The sequence below is a fragment of the Scleropages formosus genome, chromosome 2 (assembly GCF_900964775.1).
Source record: "Scleropages formosus chromosome 2, fSclFor1.1, whole genome shotgun sequence".
NCBI classification, from domain to species: domain Eukaryota; kingdom Metazoa; phylum Chordata; class Actinopteri; order Osteoglossiformes; family Osteoglossidae; genus Scleropages; species Scleropages formosus.
Genome location: NC_041807.1, coordinates 25016781 through 25035628, shown reverse-complemented (window position 1 = coordinate 25035628; position 18848 = coordinate 25016781). Strand labels below are relative to the sequence as shown.

The window sequence follows — 18848 nt, the reverse complement described above, 5'->3', positions numbered from 1 at the left end:
ACGGGACGCCAGTCCATCGCAAGGCACCCCAAGCGGGATTCGAACCCCAGACCCACCGGAGAGCAGGACTGCGGTCCAACCCACTGCGCCACCGCACCCCCTAAGGTAGATACATTTAGTACATATAGAAAATTGTCATTACATTTAGCTACTGCGTTTCCCTAAAGCAATTTACTATGTTAATACTATTTATACAGCTGAGTAATTTTGCTGGAGCAATTTAGGGTAAGTAATTTGGTCAGCAGTACCACAGCCAGAGGTGAGGATCTGTAACCTTCAGATCCATAGACAGCAGTGCTAACCACTATACTACTTGCTGTCCTACTGATCTCATTGAAAGACAAGTCATAGTCATCTTATGTTTCCTTCACTGCATCAGGTATTGACACTGGTTACAACAATACATAGTGTAAGATCGTACGCCTCAAACTGCTTGGTGAGATAAGTTGTTTTCCCACTTAACTACAGCTACTGGAAAATGACTTAAATGAGCACTGCAATCGTGAATCATCCTTTATTCTGGTGAAAAAAAAAGTTCATACTGCTGTTGCACCGATTACAGAAAGTTAAATTTTGTAACCATGAGAGACTCATATTTATTGCTAAGAGCTTACATGCCCCGTAAGATAAGCTTTGTTCAGCACTCTAGATATTGAGTGGCCATTGGCAAATTGAGCTGGAGAAGGCAAAGACAAAGAGAAAACCACCTGTAACACTGGCAACGGCTTATAGCAATCTGAAGTCGTGCCAATGAGGTTCACTAATGCACCGAAGCATTTCAGCTTTCAATGTACTATGTGCTATGCCGCCTTCATTGGAGCCAAACTATAATGTAGATGGCATCACCGTCTGTCTTTGGCAAATCCTTCCAGAACTACCTAAGTATTTTGAAAGAAGTAATACTGTATAATGACTTCAATAAACTGGTATCCAGCCAAATTGCAACTGTTTCAGCAGTCGCGTTCCTGACCTTGCATCCGAGTCCATCTCCTACTCCGGCTCACAGGTTCTGTTGCAGGTCTCAGGGAACCAGCATCATGTCTGGTCCATCTAGGATCCCACGTGGAAGTTGTGTTGTTGTAATCTTCATTATTCATTTATAGTTAATCCTGTGTTTTTCTAAGAAATGTAGGTACATTTACTCTCCATATGCAAAAAGTAATGTTGGACACAAAAGTGGTTTTATTAAATAATTTTTTCTCGATTTTGAGGTGTTCAGTGTTATCTGTTACAATATACCTATGGTAGTGTGTAGCTTTACTTCATTGTAGCCAAAAAATGGAGGCAGATTTTTTGGGAGGTTTAATGCGTGCAAAACCGCAGCTGTGGGATTAAACACTTTTAGCTGTAAAGTTTTTGCGGAGTTCTTGTTAACATCACTCGTATGCCATGCTGGAAGGCAACCACCCTAGACACCCAAGTACACTCAAAAACTGAGAGTTACTGAGTTTTATTCAACTGAGGAAATATATGGTATTGTAACACCCGCGTTACCAGGAGTTTGAGCGGGAAATGGGTTGATTGTAAAGAGTTGCATTGTGGGTAAAAAGTGAATGAAGTGTTCAACCGCTGTTGGAACTCACGGGGACTATAAAGGGGTGAGTGCGTTAGAGGGTGAAAGAGGAAAGAACTGAAAAGATGCTGGGAAGGTTGCTTTAGAATACAGCTCTAAAGGAAAGCTGGTCTGACTGAGTTTATTTTCTGTGGGTTGGTGCCGATACTACTCGTTGTGTGCCGCTGTTCCAATAAAGGCTCGTAATGAAGTGTGTCCGTGCGTCGTCTTTGCCCCATCAGAACCAAACAAAAGTAATCCGTTGACATGTACATGATGTTCAGTACGGGACTGATTTGTTTTTCGTTTCTATTACCACAAGATGGCGCTGTTAATCAGTTCCAGGTTCTCCGTCCTTTTATATTATTAGAAGTAACTCCAGTGCTAGCGAACAAAAAGCTTGACTCTCGCACTCCTTTATCCATAGATTTAACACTCTGGTAGTATGTTAGCCTTAGTTATTCATATTTTTGTAGTGTGTAGAGCCAGACACCTCTGGTGGGCTGATAATACATTCTGATACGTGAAAAAAAATATACATACTGTATTTGAAGGTATATGAGATAGTTGATTTCTTTATTTAAAAAAAATAGAAATTAAGACTACAGTTAAGTAAATGACAGATTCCTGCTTAATAGAAAATAACAGAATAATAGAAACCCCGGGAAGAGTGGCAGCTCTCTGGATACATTTTTCACATTAAGCTACATGATCTACATTTCTGAGACCATGGTACAGTGTTGTCTTTGCACTCGAGAAATATAGAAAATCATTTAAAATTCCAAGATAATATTTTAAGAGTAATATTAAATTGATCTTCCTATTTATAAATTATTGTGTTGACTGTTGTGGGTGAGCATTTTTATGCCGTATTATTTTTTCTGTGCATAGAGTTATGCAACGCATTCTTTCCTTCATTACAGATTTTTATAAGCCACCTCGCTCTTTTTCCTTCTTTATTTTTTACTGTACTGTACATGTACAGTAAAAAATAAAGAAGGAAAACTGATCCCTGCATCACGATTTACACCATCGTTTACGTGCAGTGAGACATTATACATTCTGCTCGACCTGTCTTCTTGGTCGAAGAACTGAGTTTAAAAACCGCGTAAGATACGAACGATTTCCAAATTCTCCGCATTGTAAATTATGCGTTGATTTTAAAATGGAGCAGGACGAAGCCGTGACTCCTGCTGAGATCTATAAGGAATATAATAATCCGCTATAATAAACTTCACTTTCAGAGAACTAACACTGAAAGTGTCATCTGGGAAGCGGGGCAGCAGCGGTCTCATCCTCCTCCTCCTCCTCCTCATCATCATCATCATCATCATCATCATCATCACCACCACCACCATCGCGCAGGGCAGTGCCTCCCGTTCCCGCTCCCTCCTCCGACTGACGTAAGGAGTGTCTGTGTGTGTGTGTGTGTCTGTGTGTGTGTCTGTGTGCGTGTGTGTGTGTGTGTGTGTGTGTGTGTGTGTGTGTGTGTGGAGGCATCGAGCGGTCCGCAGATTTCCCCAGACTCCCAGGGAGCGCCGGATCGTCCACCACCTCCACCGCTCCCAGGTATGATCCCTCCCCGCGGGCCGTGTCCGTGTCTCAAGCTGTTCATACCATGGTACTACTAGATGCGCGGGCTGGCTGCTTTTAGCCGGGCGACATTACGGCTCTGCAGCTTCGCTGGAAAATATCCATGTTTGCACCGTCTGGATGGATCGCCGATGAGCACACGCGGGCAGCTCGAGGCGATCGCTGTTATTAAGTGCATTGGCACGTTTTGTTATTCTTCAAGTACGTGCAGCATGTAACACCATGGCATTAGGGCAACGTAACGGTAAAGGAAGTGAAGGAAAGTGCCCACGCAGCCATGTAACGCACGTGATACAAGTCGTCCTGGATGGAGGCTTAACCAACTCAGTGAAGCAGGCAACATACAGAGTAAGGTACAGCAGAGTACAGTGCAGTACAGTAGGGTACAGTACAGCACAGTCCGACAGCTCCTGTCTTGTATTTGGTGAAAGCGGTTCGAATGACATGATGATGAACACAGCAGCTGTCATGACATGAAGCTGCAGCACGCGACTGGTGTCGCACATCGGACACCGGCAAAAGGTGTCGGAATGGCGGGAGGTGATCCGAAAATACAGGTCGTTTCGTGATGCAGAGCGCCGTCCGTCATGCCGTGCATTCACCGGCAGAAATTGAGCGCAAGTGTCGCATCGGTGTATGAGCTGTGACACAGTGACACACTGAGATGAGACACTGATAGACCGAGATGAGACACTACGCAACGAGGTGAGGCACTGATACACTGAGATGAGACACTGATACATTCAGATGAGACATACTGGAGAACTTTCATGGGCCAGGGGATGCAGTGATAGATAGATAGATAGATAGATAGATAGATAGATAGATAGACAGATAGATAGATAGATAGATAGATTCAGTCTCCAAAATGAACATGCTGTGAAGTTATTTTACAATAAAAGTGTTGTGGTCGTGTGTCATCTTTAAGGTAACAGCTGGTATTTTAAGGGAAAAATGAATGAAGGCAAGAGAAGTGAAACTGCTCTTGCACATCCATTTTTTTGCGTTCTTTTCTTTCCCTTTTCAGTTTGAGTATCTGTGACTCCCCTTCGACCCGAGGTCTCTTAACTGTGCACAAATATATGATACTTTCTTACTGCTTGTATCTTATCAGTTAATATCATGAAAATGCTTCCTTTAGCTAAAATCCTTTCTTTGTCTTTACAGCTGTGTTATCTCTTTCGGATTTTCTGAATATTAATAATCATACTGGATCCCAGTGATATATAAAGTGATTGGAATGAAGAAATAAGACACAAGTTCAGGTATAAGATTTAAGTTCAGGTATAATACAAGAGGAACACAAGTCCAGTACAACCCTGACCAGATCTAAACTCCATTCCTTTTTACTTGAGTATTTTCGATACAACATCTAAATTGTACTTCTGTAATTAGTTGGTTATTACAGTTATGCTATTGATATGGTGCTTGTTATTGTTAGATTATTTCAGTTAAGTGCAAAACTGAGTACAGTATATTACATATATTGTACATTGTAAACAGTGGTAATCATTTCTGCAATCATTTAGATTCTCTGAAAGGAAAAGCTGGGTATTACAATAATAGACTGAGCAAAAGTAACAGCATAAAGTAAAAATCACTAGAGTTTTTATCCATCTGTTACCAAAAACCACTTGTACACCATGGGTGGTACGTTAGTCACTCGGAGGGCAATCACACACACTCACGAACTCAGACATTCACTCGCTATAGGCAGTTCATGAGAAACAAATGGACTGTGGGAGGAAACCAGAGCACTTGGAGGAAACCCATGTGAAGACAGGGGGAACATGCAAACTCATCACAGATAGAATCTACATCTGAATACACAGCCCAGGAGCTGTGAGTCACCATTTAAATTAAATCTTCACAAACTAAAAACAGTGGTTGAGAAACCAGACTCAGATATATTTGGTTTCCTACATTCAGCCTATGACAATGATGAACCGTTGAGAAAATTCTGGGGCGCCTCTTCCAGAAGCATTGTAGTGTTATGCTGAAAATCTTCCAAAAGTCAGTGACCTCATAGTCATTCTAACAATGTAAAGAAACAGACCTTGGTTTCTGCTGGTATACAAAACTGTTTCCTGACCATTTCCCAGCATCGTGCATGTTGTTAGCTTTCAGGGGAAGTGAGGAAATCAATAGCCAGTCACTCCAGAATTGATGCTGCTGGTGAAATGTTATTAATCAGAACATTTCTGAAATCACTCATAGCACAGGAATTAACAAGTATAATTTTTTTTTTGGTTTTACTTGTCTATAACAGCTCAGTGATTATTAATTGACACAAAATCTCACCTTTTAGAAATGGCCTGTCACATAAAAAGATAACTATTTTATAACAGGTTCCCTTAAATTGGTAATAATTTTGCATTTACTTTTATGTGTTTATTTCAGAACTTTATTCCTGACATTGCGATTCAGAGTATTTTTTAATTTGCAGTTTTTGTCCTGGGTATAAAGAAGCACAGGTGAACTTCCACTCTCTCAGATAAATGAATAATTACAAATAATTTTAATGCCACATTCTCTCTATATATAATCTCGGAACTTGGTGCCAAATGTCCCCCTCTTTGTAAAGTTTTATAATTAAAATATATTATGCTGTCTGTAAAGTGTAAATTTTTTTTTTCATTTCCAGTGCCACTCAGTAAATGGAACATTCATTCTACCTATTAGTAGCTTAGAATGTCAGAAAAGCCTTATGCTTGCCAAGGTTCTTTAATCTTTATTTATTTAATTTGCTTTTCTCTTTCGTTAGTGAATATTCTTGGAGGTACAAAATGATCTTTTCTCTTTCTGTTATTTTTTAAGGTGAAATGTAATATTGAAAATGTTATTATTATGAATAATTATTTAGCTGACACCCTTGTTTAGAGCAACTAACAATTTTAAGGTTTTTATGGTAAGCTGTTTATAAGGAATTTTTCATGCAGCTGGGTAATTGAAGGTGCTTCAGTGCGAGCAGGGATTCAAATCCAAGTCCTGCAACTGCAAGGCAACAACTCTAACAACTGTGTTACCTGCTGCCTATGTTCAGTAAAATATGTGGCTATAATAAGGTCTTTTGTGAGAGCTCAAATATGAGATTAAAGAAATGGAAGGAAAGCTATGGTTGTATTCCCCTGATGAAAAGGACTTCCGATGGCACTAATCAGAATGAAAATGAAGGGGCGCAGCATCTGAGTGGTTTATGTAAACTATTTCCGTTTTTTCAGGTTGGAGGAATACTGTTGATGTCAGACAATGTGTAGAGTTATGCCGTCAGCTGTCAGAGCCATTATATTTTGTACTTCAGAGTCAGGGGGGTTGATCACTGTACCATTGATAACATGCACATCTGGAGACACAACCAGTGTCAGAAGGCTTTTTCACCAGTGGCGGAGTCTTTCTCGCCTGTTAACCTTTCAGGGGTTACATACATGAATTTATTGCTAAACTGTGGGACTAAAATAAATACTGCCACTGTAGCCATTGATGCTGCAAGAGTAAAATTTAGCTTGGCACTTGCCATGATATTTTCCATTCAGTTACCATGGAAACTCCATGGCAGCTTCAGACAAGAGGAAAGAAATCAACCCCAACTTCACTGGCAGGGTGGTCACAAAGACAGTGACCAGATCACTTTTCATATGACCAGGGCAAAAAGAGGGTCATTCCATTAAAAACTGGACTATTTTGAATGTGTTTCTTTGGTTACTACAATGGCTCTTGTTGGAAACGTTTCTGGTGGAAGGCTGAACGACACCTCTGAATGAGTGGACTTTTTGAAAGCAAATTAACTAACATTCTTGACATGTAGATTTTATTCACTTAAGATATTTGATCGAATACTTCACCAACTCCGACCGACCACTATAGCATAGCATGGTCATAGCACAGTCAATGTGCTGTTTACTTGTTCTCTCTGGGTCTGGTGCTCTGGTTTCCTCTCACAGATAAAGGGCCTGTGCTTCAGGTGAATGAGTGACTTTAAACTACCCTTAGTGTGTTTGTGTGTGGGTTAGCCCTGTGTTGGACTGGTGTCCCGTCCACGGTTTACCCTACCTGGTCTACTCCCTGTGTTTCTAGGGTAGGGTCTGGATCATTGTGACCTTGCAACGCCCAAGATTTGTGAAGCAATGGTAAATGTGAAGAACATGGTGGATACCTGTTGATAAAAGTTGTTTAACTTACTGGAGAATGTTTGGTTACAAGTACCGTCATAAAGCAGTCTTACTGCAACTATTCCTTTCGATGCACAGTTATCAGCCTGATGAGAGAGCCTACATTTCTGCACACACAACTGTCATTGTCACTGGGTTCAGTGTGGAAAAGCCTGCACTGACATTCTGTGTAACCATCACCTGATAATCAACCTGTTTATAGACACACACACACACACACACACACACACACACACACACACACACACACACACACACACACACACAGGGTCTGGCATAATAATGGAATTGCCAGCTCCAACCTGTCAGTGTGAATGATGATGGATGTAAATTGAGGTGAGCCGTCTACTGAAGAAAATTGCTCACCATTTCAAAGAAATGCATTGCCTCTAAGCTATTTAACAGGACAGACTGCATTCTTTGTTTTTAATCCAAGAGTTGACATGGCTTGTTGATAACATCATCATTTCATTCTTTGGCAGTACAGCGTTTTGCTATGCATGGTATACTACAAAGGAGCGTGGTGGGTGGGTTTGGCTGGTGCCTGCTGTGTGGCAAGTCGGGGGATTGAGCCCTGGTTGGCGTGCTCTGTGTCTGTGATGGATTGATGCCCCTCCCTGGGTGTGTCCCCTCCCCCTTTTGGCCTTGTTCCCTGTGTTGCCAGGTTGGCTCCGGCTCGAGGCAAGCGGTTGTTGACATTGTTTGGCTGGTTGGTTTACTAAAATGTTTTTGCTAATCATTTTTTTGATTAGCAAATTTAAAATGGTAAAAACTCTTTAAAATTATAAGTCAATAGTATTTTAGGTAAAAATGAAACTAAGCTTCGTGTTCTGAAATTATATTTTAATTAATGCTTTCATTGGGGAGTAAATTAGAGTACCATCCTCACTGTTATTACAGGGCACTCCATATTTCTTGTAAGAACTCAATGTGAGGAGGATGGAGAATGAAGTGTCAGCTTTTTTGCCAACACTGATGAAGTAGATTCTTTTTATATCTGCTGGCTGACAAATAGCTGACTAAGGAAAATGCACTGGTCAATATTGCTCTATCTCTGTTGCCAGTCGTTTCAAAGATGTATTGGTTTTTATAGTGAATACAAAGCAGAGGAGTTTCAAGGACTTTTAAGTCAAAATGTTATCCAAGTTTGAACAGCCATTAGCATTTGGAATAGCGTGATGGGCTTCTGGAATTCACTTTCTATACCTTTGCGGCCCCCTGACTTCACGTTGTCATTGACTTGTTATTGCACTGAAAGGTATATAAAATCTGTGTCAGGCTTAAAACGAGCCTTTTTTAGAACATGGATTTTTTTTCTCTCTCTCTTTGGTTTCCATGGAAGTGAAATGAAAATGTGAAGTGAAAACATTTGCTGCAGTGTAAATTATTGAGCAGGTTTGCTTCTCCTCACTGCCCAGACTTGCCAGAGTTTCCCAGACAACAGAAAGATGCCACTAGGTGAACATGGAAATGGCTGGAAAAAGAAGACATCAGATATTAAAGACAACTACGACTTCAAGGAAGTCCTGGGAACGTGAGTATCCTGCCACCGCGTCTTGCTTGCCATACCGTACGAGTCGCTTCCAATAATAGCTGTAACTCATCAGAATGCTCTTATCTGTGTTTTTCCTTATTCTCAAAATGTTTCCTTTTGTGTGGTATGGCAGTGAGAAATTTAGGTGTTTTGAAATATATAGTGTAATGCGTTGCGTGCTTATGCTCTGTCCTCTTCAAAATGATGAGATTCTAAGTACTGTCGAGCTAAAGCTAACAGCTAACAGCTAACAGCTAACAGTTCCCATTGCGTTGTGGTATTTGCCCCGTTGGCATTCTGTGCTTTGCTCAGCTGCCCTGTGGTGTGTGTAAGCACTGTTAGCAGTCACATGTACCGTAAGATCTCAAGCAGAATGTGACTCTTTTGCTGGAGCAACATGCGATGCGGAGTGCGTCTCTTCCTTTGGGGGAAATACGGCACTATAGTTAGCCTGTAATTAGCAGCTCTGTCCTTGTACTAATTATCAGGCCTTAATGACCAAGGTGGTGAATTAAACAGCATGATGTTCCTCCAGTCGCTATATTCAAGGCACGGTAACGGGTTGCCTTGCAGAAGCTATTACGGGACGTTGGTGTGCATTAACCCTCCAGCATGTACTGAAAGGTCCCCTTGGAGTAGCTGTTGTGAACAGGTTCCCCTGTATTATGTCGCCGTAGAGACCAGTTCTCCTCCTCAAGCTGCTGGGAAACCTTCCTGGATCCCCCTTCACTGCCAGGTCTCAGCTTTCTCAGAGCTTCCCTGCTAATATAGACTTGTTCACAGGTCTGGAGTGACATAGCAACGTGTTGCTTCCCTGCGGCTCAGAGCTTATGCCAGCAGAAATGGTGTCATTTTCAAACAGCCCTTTTTTTTTTTTTTTTTTAAAAATTTACTAGAAGGATGACTTTCCAAATGTAACGTTTAGTAGACATTTATCTGAATTCGAGTGAGTCCAGGTACTGTGTGGGATCAGAAACTTTTCACAGCGAAGGGCGAATGATTAGCTCTTCCAGCGGTGCAGGGCTCACAGTTTGTGGTTGAACGCACCGGTGGGTAACAGCAGTCTTGTGTGATGTCCCTTGCTCCCATCCTCTATGTGAGCACTGCGAATAAGCCTCAGGCTAGGCTCAAAATAAGGCTGGCCTGGGAGAACCAGCCACCTTGTCACTGTCCAAAACAATGCAGCGCTCCCATGAGCTCTGTGGGCAGGGTGGTGTGGACATCGCCCTTCCTTTTCACACTCAGGTTGGTGAGGGACACCTGTCCAGGGCCTTCTGTTCTTTTCTCTTCTTTTCCGTTCTGTTCTGTTCTGGCTTGGGCCTCCAAATGAGGTCTTCTAGCGGCGTGTTTCGGCCAGAGGAAGCTGCAGTACCACAGACTGCCCCCAGGTGGTAAAGAACGTATCCCTGAAACCAGTGAAACCAGTAATAAATGAACAGTCTCTGGCTTTCAAAGGGAGGTGGGGGGTGTGGTAGCATGGCGGTGTGGCAGGTTTGGCCAGTGCCTGCTATGCAGCAGATCTGGGGTTCGAGCCCTGCTTGGGGAGTCTTGTGGTGGACTGGCGTCCCGTCCTGGGTGTGTCCCCTCCCCCCCCCCCCCGGACTTGCGCCCTGCGTTGCCGGGTTAGGCTTCGGCTCGCTGCGACCCCGCAAGCAGTTGTTGACGTTGGTTGGCTGGCTTTCAGAAAATACAGTAGTTAGTTATACTTTTAAATGCTTAGTGATCTTGCTGATTATCCTTGTCGGATGCCATCTGTGCAGCATAAATAAGGAAGATAATTGTTTATTTTGCTGGATCCCTGCAGTTTTTGGGATACCACTGCAACCACCCTCACCAGGCCAGCGGGATTAAACCCAACAGTGCATTAAACACAAAGCTGAAAGGATTGCAGGAGCTCTTTATGGGAGCTTCTGCAGGGAGCTGATGAAAATGACATTGTCTTTGATGAATGCTGAGGTGGTCTCCTTTGCTCTCGGCAGGAATGAGTCAACAGGGATTTGAGCCAAGGACTTTATTTCTGACATGAGAAACTGAGAAAATGGGGAGACAGGGAACAGACCCACTGACACTTTGGGGCAGGTGTGTTTTAAAAGTCTACAGTGACACAGACAGAGACCCAAACACACGTAAGCGTGCCATTCTGTTCTCCGCTTCAGATTTTTTAATGTCATTGAAAACGCATGTACAGCAAAGAGGGGGACCTGCAAAATCCAAAACCAAATAAAAGCACAGCTGCCACTCATAGCCACAATAGCAGCTGCAGAACTGAAAGGAAAAGAATTTTAAATACAGTACAAAAACAGAATCAGTGAAAGGCGAGCATGAGGTTGCAGCTCTCATAAATGTATGTGAGTGTTAATGCCCCAAAGATTGTCCCCAGTCATATGCATTGAAAGTCTATGTGTTTATTCTGAATATGGAATGTGTTTAAAAAGTGACCCGATGCAATAGCGATGACATCCACAGTGTGTGGCAACCAAAAATTCTGTAAGAGACGTTGACTGCATTTTTAAAATGTTTCTGATACACTTTAAAGACTACAGAAGTGCAGAAGAGTTTTTGTTTAAATGCTGTTAAAATACCACATTTCTTACCGCTTCTTGTTTTGTTGCCAACGTGAGATTTCAGAACCAGCATAGTGAAGTGTGAGAGGCCAGGCATTCTTCTGTGCTTCAGTGGTATGGCTTTGTTCCTCTAAGACATTACACAGCAAGAGGAAAAAAGACTGTGGCAGAAGATAAAGCCAATACTGTACCTGGGAAACACACACACACACACACACACACACACACACACACACATTGTCTGAAACTGCTTGTCCCAAGCAGGGTCATGGTGAACCGGAGCCTAACCTGGCAACACAGGGCGCAAGGCTGGAGAAGGAGGGGACACACCCAGGACGGGACACCAGTCCATCTCAAGGCACCCCAAGTGGGACTCGAACCCTAGACCCACCGGAGAGCAGGACCCAGCCAAACCTGCTGCACTTCCACACCTACCTAGGAAACATTATAATCTAAAAGGTTTTAATGTTAATTTCTTCATTTAGTTCAGTGGGAAATTATATAGGCACTAATGGAAGGAGAGTTAAGTTCCGAATGCAGCTGCATATTTAAGTATTTGACATCAGTGTCGTGTCGGAAGAAGGGAAGCCGGGGAGTTGGAGAGTTGGACCCAGTCGTGGATTCTTTTATTAGCGACAAAACCAAAGGGGCAGGTGAAAACAGGTTGGAAACAAGTGAGGGTCAGGCGATGAGCAAGCGGGGTTTTGTAGGATGAGACGAGGGATGTGGTCGAGAAGGAACAGCGAGGGTCAGAAGCCAGGAAACCAAGAACAAGAGAGAATCGGGAACGCGAAGCACAGGTGAATTGCGGTTGCTCTAAATGAGGTTCCGCAAGCAGGCGTGGAGTCACGGTCTCTTTATACCGTGCCTCCTAGATAAGAGGCAGGTGCGGGTGTCGTGCACGTGGCAATTAGTTGAGTCGTGGTTCAAAAAAATCATTCCCGAATCGTTTTCCTTTCCATTTCATTTTGGACAAGTTGCTAGAACACCACGTTACTAAATCACCTGTAATGTTATCTATTTCACAAGTTTAAGTACTGTCCCATAAGGTGCTCCTGTTGGGCCCCACCTAGGACTTGAACCAAAAACCTTAAGGTTAAGTCTGTGTTCTTATGGATAGTCCTGCCTCATGTTTTGTTACATCTGGAAAGCTCATGTGGTTCAATCTTCTCCTCTCCACTTTAGGGGTTTACCACTCCCAGGCTCTGTTTCTGTGGTTCAGAGACGGATGTTTTTCTGCTTGATTCGTGAGATATTGGTGAACTCTCAGTTCTTTCTTTCTTTGTTTGCTTAGCAATAGAACGGTGCAGCACTCACTGGTCAATATACTGAGAAAATTCCTATACATGCTGCACATAATGCAATGCAAGAGCACAGGGTTAAATGTTTAGCAGGGGTGGCTTTATGACCCTAAGAAGGTCCAGAAAGGTGATCAGATCTTCCAGATTTCTTAACCAGCAGGATGAGTGTTCACTTTTCTACTGGAAGAGTTAAACACTTATGTCAACCTCACACAGTTTTTATAGAGTAGTTAGAGTAGCTAAGCAGCTCCACAGATGCTTCCTATAAAACTGTCCTGTGTTTGGATATGTTTCATTTTAAAGAACTTTAGATTTTGGCTGTGCTATGTAACAGTTTTTTTAAAGATGGAAAGATTATTAGAGCTACACAAACATAAAAACAAAGGGTCTCCTCATTGTTTGGTACACCTTTGCTTTTGCTGATTGTGGGCTGCATGAAAATACAGAGTTTGCGTAGTAACAAACGGTTGCTATGGAGACAAAACATATTTTTAATTTGCAGAGTCTGGTTTTGTCACGACACTGAAGTTCCTTTTATTGTCTTAATTGTTCGAGATTGCCTGAGGACTTGGGTGCTTAGATTCGGGGCACAACTCTGTCCTATGAATCGTCTGTGCTGGAGTTACAAGGAGTGCCGTATAGAAAAAGTGGTCTTATTGTATAACAATGTTAAATCCAGTCTTGGGTATTTTTGGAATTACAGAGTTGTTCCAGGTCCTGCCCAGAGTGGGACTCATTTTTAGAACATGGAAAGCACCCTAACAGGACAATTAGCAAAAATGACCAGGGAGATCTGCTTTCGTGATCTGTGGCCTGAGAATAATACCAACCGAGAATAAAATAGCTTTACGTCCAAAAAGAGCACCGCGCATTTAATGTTTTGGATGACAAAGATGGTGGTAGAGCTCGACTGAAATCCATTGCTTGAGCGGGGTTTGCTGTGCTTTCACAGGCAAGTGCATGCAGTCACACACACAGTAGAAAGTGGAGCGCTCAAATTTTCACAGACAGCTGCTGTTACTGTTGCCTGTCCTCCGGCCCATGTGTGTCAAGGATACGATGACTCAGAAAGTAAATATTTTTTATACTCTGTACACCATGTACTGTATAGCTGATATAATCAAACACTGTTCAAGTGTGTATTTTACTCTTAAATGTTTTTGTTTGTATTTTGAAAAGCTGTTCAGAAACCCAGATTACTTTATGTTCTTCAGTCATATATTTAAACACATTGCTACTGGGGACAAGGCTGTGTCCACTTGTCCTAGCTATCAGTTGTTTGAGGAAACGTGTTGTTCCTGGAGCAGAAAAATGATTTGGGAAGTTCAGGACGTTGCACGTTCAACTACAGAACATTCTTAAGCTTTCACGTGTTCTGCTTTCTCTTTCCCATCTAGAGTTCATCTGAAGAGGCAAGTGTGACGTTTGTACTGTGGAACTTTGGAAGAACTAGACTCCAGAGTTGTTAGGCTACTTGAAACTTTTGTCCAGTAACCAAACTTGAGCATCAGCTCCCATGGAGTGGTGAGCTGAGCAGTTTGCAATCATTGCTGAATTCTGCTGCATGAGAATTTGTCCAGCATCCTTCTCCAATTCATGGTAACAGTTCGGTATCTCAAGCAATAATGCTCATGCATGTCAGACAATCTCAATGATGAACTAGAATCTAAAAAATAAATGTCCAAAGACATGCTGTTCAGGTTCCCCCATAGTGTGTGAGTGACTGATGTATGGATGAGTGACCCATTGTAAGTAGTGTATCTAGCAATGTAAGTCGCCTTGATGAATAAGGTAGGAGCTGATAACACTACACAGAGATTGTTGGAAGTCGCTTTGGAGTAAAGCGTCTGCTAAATGAATAAATTTAAACGTAAATGTGCTGGTTTAATAATTTGATCTCCAGAACCAATTTTATCCAACAGAATTTTTTAATTAAAATTCTTGGCTTCTGGTTAAATAATTGGTCTTGCCATAGTAATCAACAAATGTGCTGTCAATGATGTGAGCCTGGATTGAAGGTTACTTTGGGATTTGGTGGAGTGTTCTGCACCTTTATTATCTACGGCCCTGATGTCTTTAAACAGTTGTCCATGTGGCCAGCTTTAGAGTCGTGATTTAATGCAGAAGGTAGCAGAAGCTGCCAAAACATGTAGTCATCAGCCCAGCAAAAAATCAGTGCATCATTGATCAGTTTTGAAGCGCAATATTTGCACTTTTTTGAGCCAGAGCTGGCAATCGACGGAGAATAATTAATCATAGACCCAGGCTGTTTGGATATTCATTTTAGGTACTTACCCTGAGGCTCTTGCCAAGAAACTGTTGAAGACCTTTAAACTGTCCTAATCCGCTCATCACAGAACACTTAAAGCTTAAAGGGGTCCCGTTTGTCCTCGCTGAAAAGATGATTTCCTTTGGAATGTGACTGTGAAACTGCAGCTGGCGCACTTAAGTGATAACTTTTGCACAACTTGCCAGAAGAAACACTGTTTTTTTTTGTATAATTTAAGGATTTGATGATGAACCTTCTGCTGAGTTTAATTCTGAATTCTTGTGATAGTGAGGTGAGCAAGTATATACATGTGAGATTTTTTCTGCCTTCAATGTACTGTCAAAGGGGTTTCACTAGGGATCAACCTTTCTGAAATGGTAAACTACTGTCTAGTTGTTGTTAATGAAATGAGTCTCTACTTAATCTTCCTTAACTGTGTACTGTGTGTTGTTTATATGGAGGCTATTTCAATTATATATATTTTTTGCTGTGTTAACAGTATCCATTCTGGATTCCCTGACAGTTTATTTTTGGTTTACTTATTCATGGATTATCCCGTTGCACTAATTTACCATATGGTTGTTGTGCTGTGATTTGCATGACCTTGGCTTACAAAGTGGGAGGTCTCAGGAAGTAGATACTTGGCTACAGAAGCTGGACAGCAGTAAGAATCATGCTGGGATGGTGTCTGCCTTAGGATCTTTTCTCATGTCTCAGACCAGTGTGCATTCAAAACCTGCGTCTGGCTTGGATAACTAGGCACAGACTTGCAATCACCACACACACAGCAGGGTCGTGGCGAACCAGAGCCTAACCCGGCAGCACAGAGGCTGGAGGGGGAGGGGACACACCCACAATGGGACACCAGTCCGTCGCAAGGCACCCCAAGCAGGGCTCGAACCCCAGACCCACCAGAGAGCAGGACCCAGCCAAACCTACTGCACCACCGCACCCCCACCACGCACAACCACACACAGAAAACATATTATCTTTATGGAGAAACTGTAATTTTTTTGTATATGTTATTCCAGCTGTCCTCTGCTGACAATAAACTGCATCAACCCTCATTTGTCTTAGATGGCTGAGTGTATTGACCATAAGACATTAAGTATTTCATGCTCCTCCAAAAAGTAGGGCTGCTGCACTATGTTGAGTTACACATGCTTGGAGATGGTTTGAAGAAAGACCTTAGCCAACCAGGGTTTGCTTAACAATTAGTCTTTTTTGTGTCTCTTTATGTCTCACCTTTTTTAGCCCTGGACTGGAGGGAAGGAAGCGTTCCGGTGTAACTTTTTAAGACAACTTCTCCATCTCAAAATCAGGGAAGTCTAGACGAGTTTCCCTGAAAGCTCTCAAATAGAATTGCCACAAGCGAAATATGATTTTTTTTGCTCTTTTTAGTATGACTAGGTATGACTGTACATGTTAATTGTCAAAATTGTGCGTCAATTTATTTTCTTTTTAGGAAGAGACAGCTCAAGTAGTGCTGTCTTATATTTGGCGGTCTTAATTTGCTAAAACAAGGAATATATTGGCCCTGCCATGAAAAGTTCATAAAAGTCCACTCTTGCTATGAGAAAGTGTGTAATTAAGACCAGTTGCTCAGGTGATTGGGGAGGCAAGGTAACTTTCTTGACACGTCTGGGCTAAGTTTGAATCGTGTAACCAGAGAGCCAACTGAGCTGGAGAGGGGTTTGCCATGACATCCTGAAGCTCAGGTTCTCCACCTCACACGTCTTCTGTTTGCAGATAACATGTAATATAAACAAATGTGATGTGCTGAAGAATTAACTGCAAAACATGCCCTTTATTTGACACCCGCTTTCACATAGTTCGTCTTATAATTTGGTCCTGCGAGTAAGCTTGGGTGGCAGTGCTGGCGATCTGACATCTAGTGAATTGTGTGTTAGAAGGGGAAATACTTCATCAGACTTTCCAGCATATTTAATTCCACATGGAATGCATTTTCAAATGGCATGGAGGAAATACAGTTCTTGTTTTAATAATACATTTGCAATGGTCATTGTCCCCCTCGAATGGGTTTCAACGCTGGCTGACATGCCCAACTGTGATCTGTGTTCAGTTAATTTGCCTAATCTGTCTCTAAACAACTTACTGTATATTTATATGCTGTGTCAGTGTAGAATATGTCTGTATTCATTTGCGCTGGGTTGTTAACTTTTCACACTGTTGAACTGTGATTCCTAAGCAAAGCTCTGCCTGTCCGCAGAGTATAACAATTAGATATTCTCGCAACCTGAAGGTTGCTGGTTCAATGTTCAATCCACTATCGTGTAGTACCTTGGAGTAAGCATCTGGTCCTGAATTGCTCTTATAAAAATACAATGTGGTACAATCATGTAATATATTGTAAATTGCTTGGGATTCAGCATAACAACAACAACATAGTGTTATGACAGCATAGTGGTTACAGTTATTCCCTTGCAGGTTGAAGATCTTGGATTCAAATTCCTGCTTCTGCAGGGGTTCAATAAAGCATAAATGGGTTGATTCAGTGAGTTGCTTCACTGCTTGGTTACAACAAAAATACTTCTGGAGCTGATCCTCCTGGACGAGGAATTGTATACATCTTTTATAAGACAATGAAGATGACTGTTCTCGCAAAAGCAAGCCCAGTACCTAGTCGTAGAGGCTTGTGCGAACACGTCTAAAGGCATATGTACACAATCTTACGTTTACATCTATTTAGGTGACATTTTTCTCCAAAGGATAGGCTCCGGCTTCCCATGACCGCACTTGACACAAGTGGTTGTTGAAATTGGTTGGCAGATTACACTGTTATGGTACTTAAAATCATTTACCTGTTTATATATCTGGTAAAGAGGGGGGTGTGGTGGCGCAGTGGGTTGGACCGCAGTCCTGCTCTCCGGTGGGTCTGGGGTTCAAGTCCCGCTTGGGGTGCCTTGTGACAGACTGGCGTCCTGTCCTGGGTGTGTCCCCTTCCCCCTCTGGCCTTACGCCCTGTGTTGCCGGGTAGGCTCCGGTTCCCTGTGACCCCGTATGGGACAAGCGGTTCTGAAAATGTGTGTGTGTGTGTGTGTGTGTGTATATCTGGTAATTTCTACTGGAGTAATTAAGGGCAAGTTATTTGCTCAAGGCTACTACAGTAGAAGGGGGATTTGAACCAGGAATCTTCCAGTGTAAGGCAGCAGCTCTAAGCATTATGCTTAAGCACATACAAGGATTTGTTACTGCAGTCACACAGATTACAAGAACAACTACACACAATACAGTCTTTATCTGTCCTTTGCTTTAAAGCCAAAAATGGCAAATGGTGATGTTAGACAAATACAGACCCTGGCACATACGTGTTTATCCACACATTTCACATATCTGAACTTTTTGTTGAATACCTGATCTTCCTGCTCCGATGGCGTAACCCTGCTCGACTGTGTCAACCCAGTCATTTCCCATGCAAATACCCCAACAACAGGGGCCCTGTGTTATGAGAATGCCCTCCCTTCAGCATCCTGTATGAAGGGTTATAGAAAAGAGTTGTTGCCTGAGGCCTCAAACCAGAGTAAGAGGAAGTGCTAAGAACTAAGCTGCATTGGGATTCTGGGATGTGTTTCCTCAGACTCTCAGGCAGTTTCGTGCTCCCGCTTGCTCTCAGCTACAGGACTCTGTAGATTTGCTGCCTGGTTAAGTGAGGAGAGGTAAGGGGAACCTACAGGTTGCTGTTCAGGGCCTCTACAGAGCAATTACACTCAATAGGAGTGACATAAAATGCAAATCTTAAAAAAAAAAAAAACATACTTTGGTGGGGAGAACTGTGGGTTTGGATAGGGCAAAGAAGGATGCAGAGGCAGTTCTCACAATGAACCGTTTATTAGAACACCAGCACA

At 42.4% G+C, this 18848-nt stretch overlaps 1 protein-coding gene across 1 annotated transcript in view; it reads left to right on the top strand.

Annotated features, from left to right (window-relative positions):
* Positions 1–2988: 2988 nt before the first annotated feature.
* The window catches only part of LOC108938851 (calcium/calmodulin-dependent protein kinase type 1-like), a 35780-nt gene continuing 19920 nt past the window's right edge, over positions 2989–18848 (top strand). The window contains exons 1-2 of the mRNA XM_018759815.2: positions 2989–3121; positions 8733–8848. Coding sequence (XP_018615331.1) covers positions 8763–8848 — 86 coding nt within the window. The 5' untranslated portion in view covers positions 2989–3121; positions 8733–8762. The remainder of the gene's footprint in view (positions 3122–8732; positions 8849–18848) is intronic.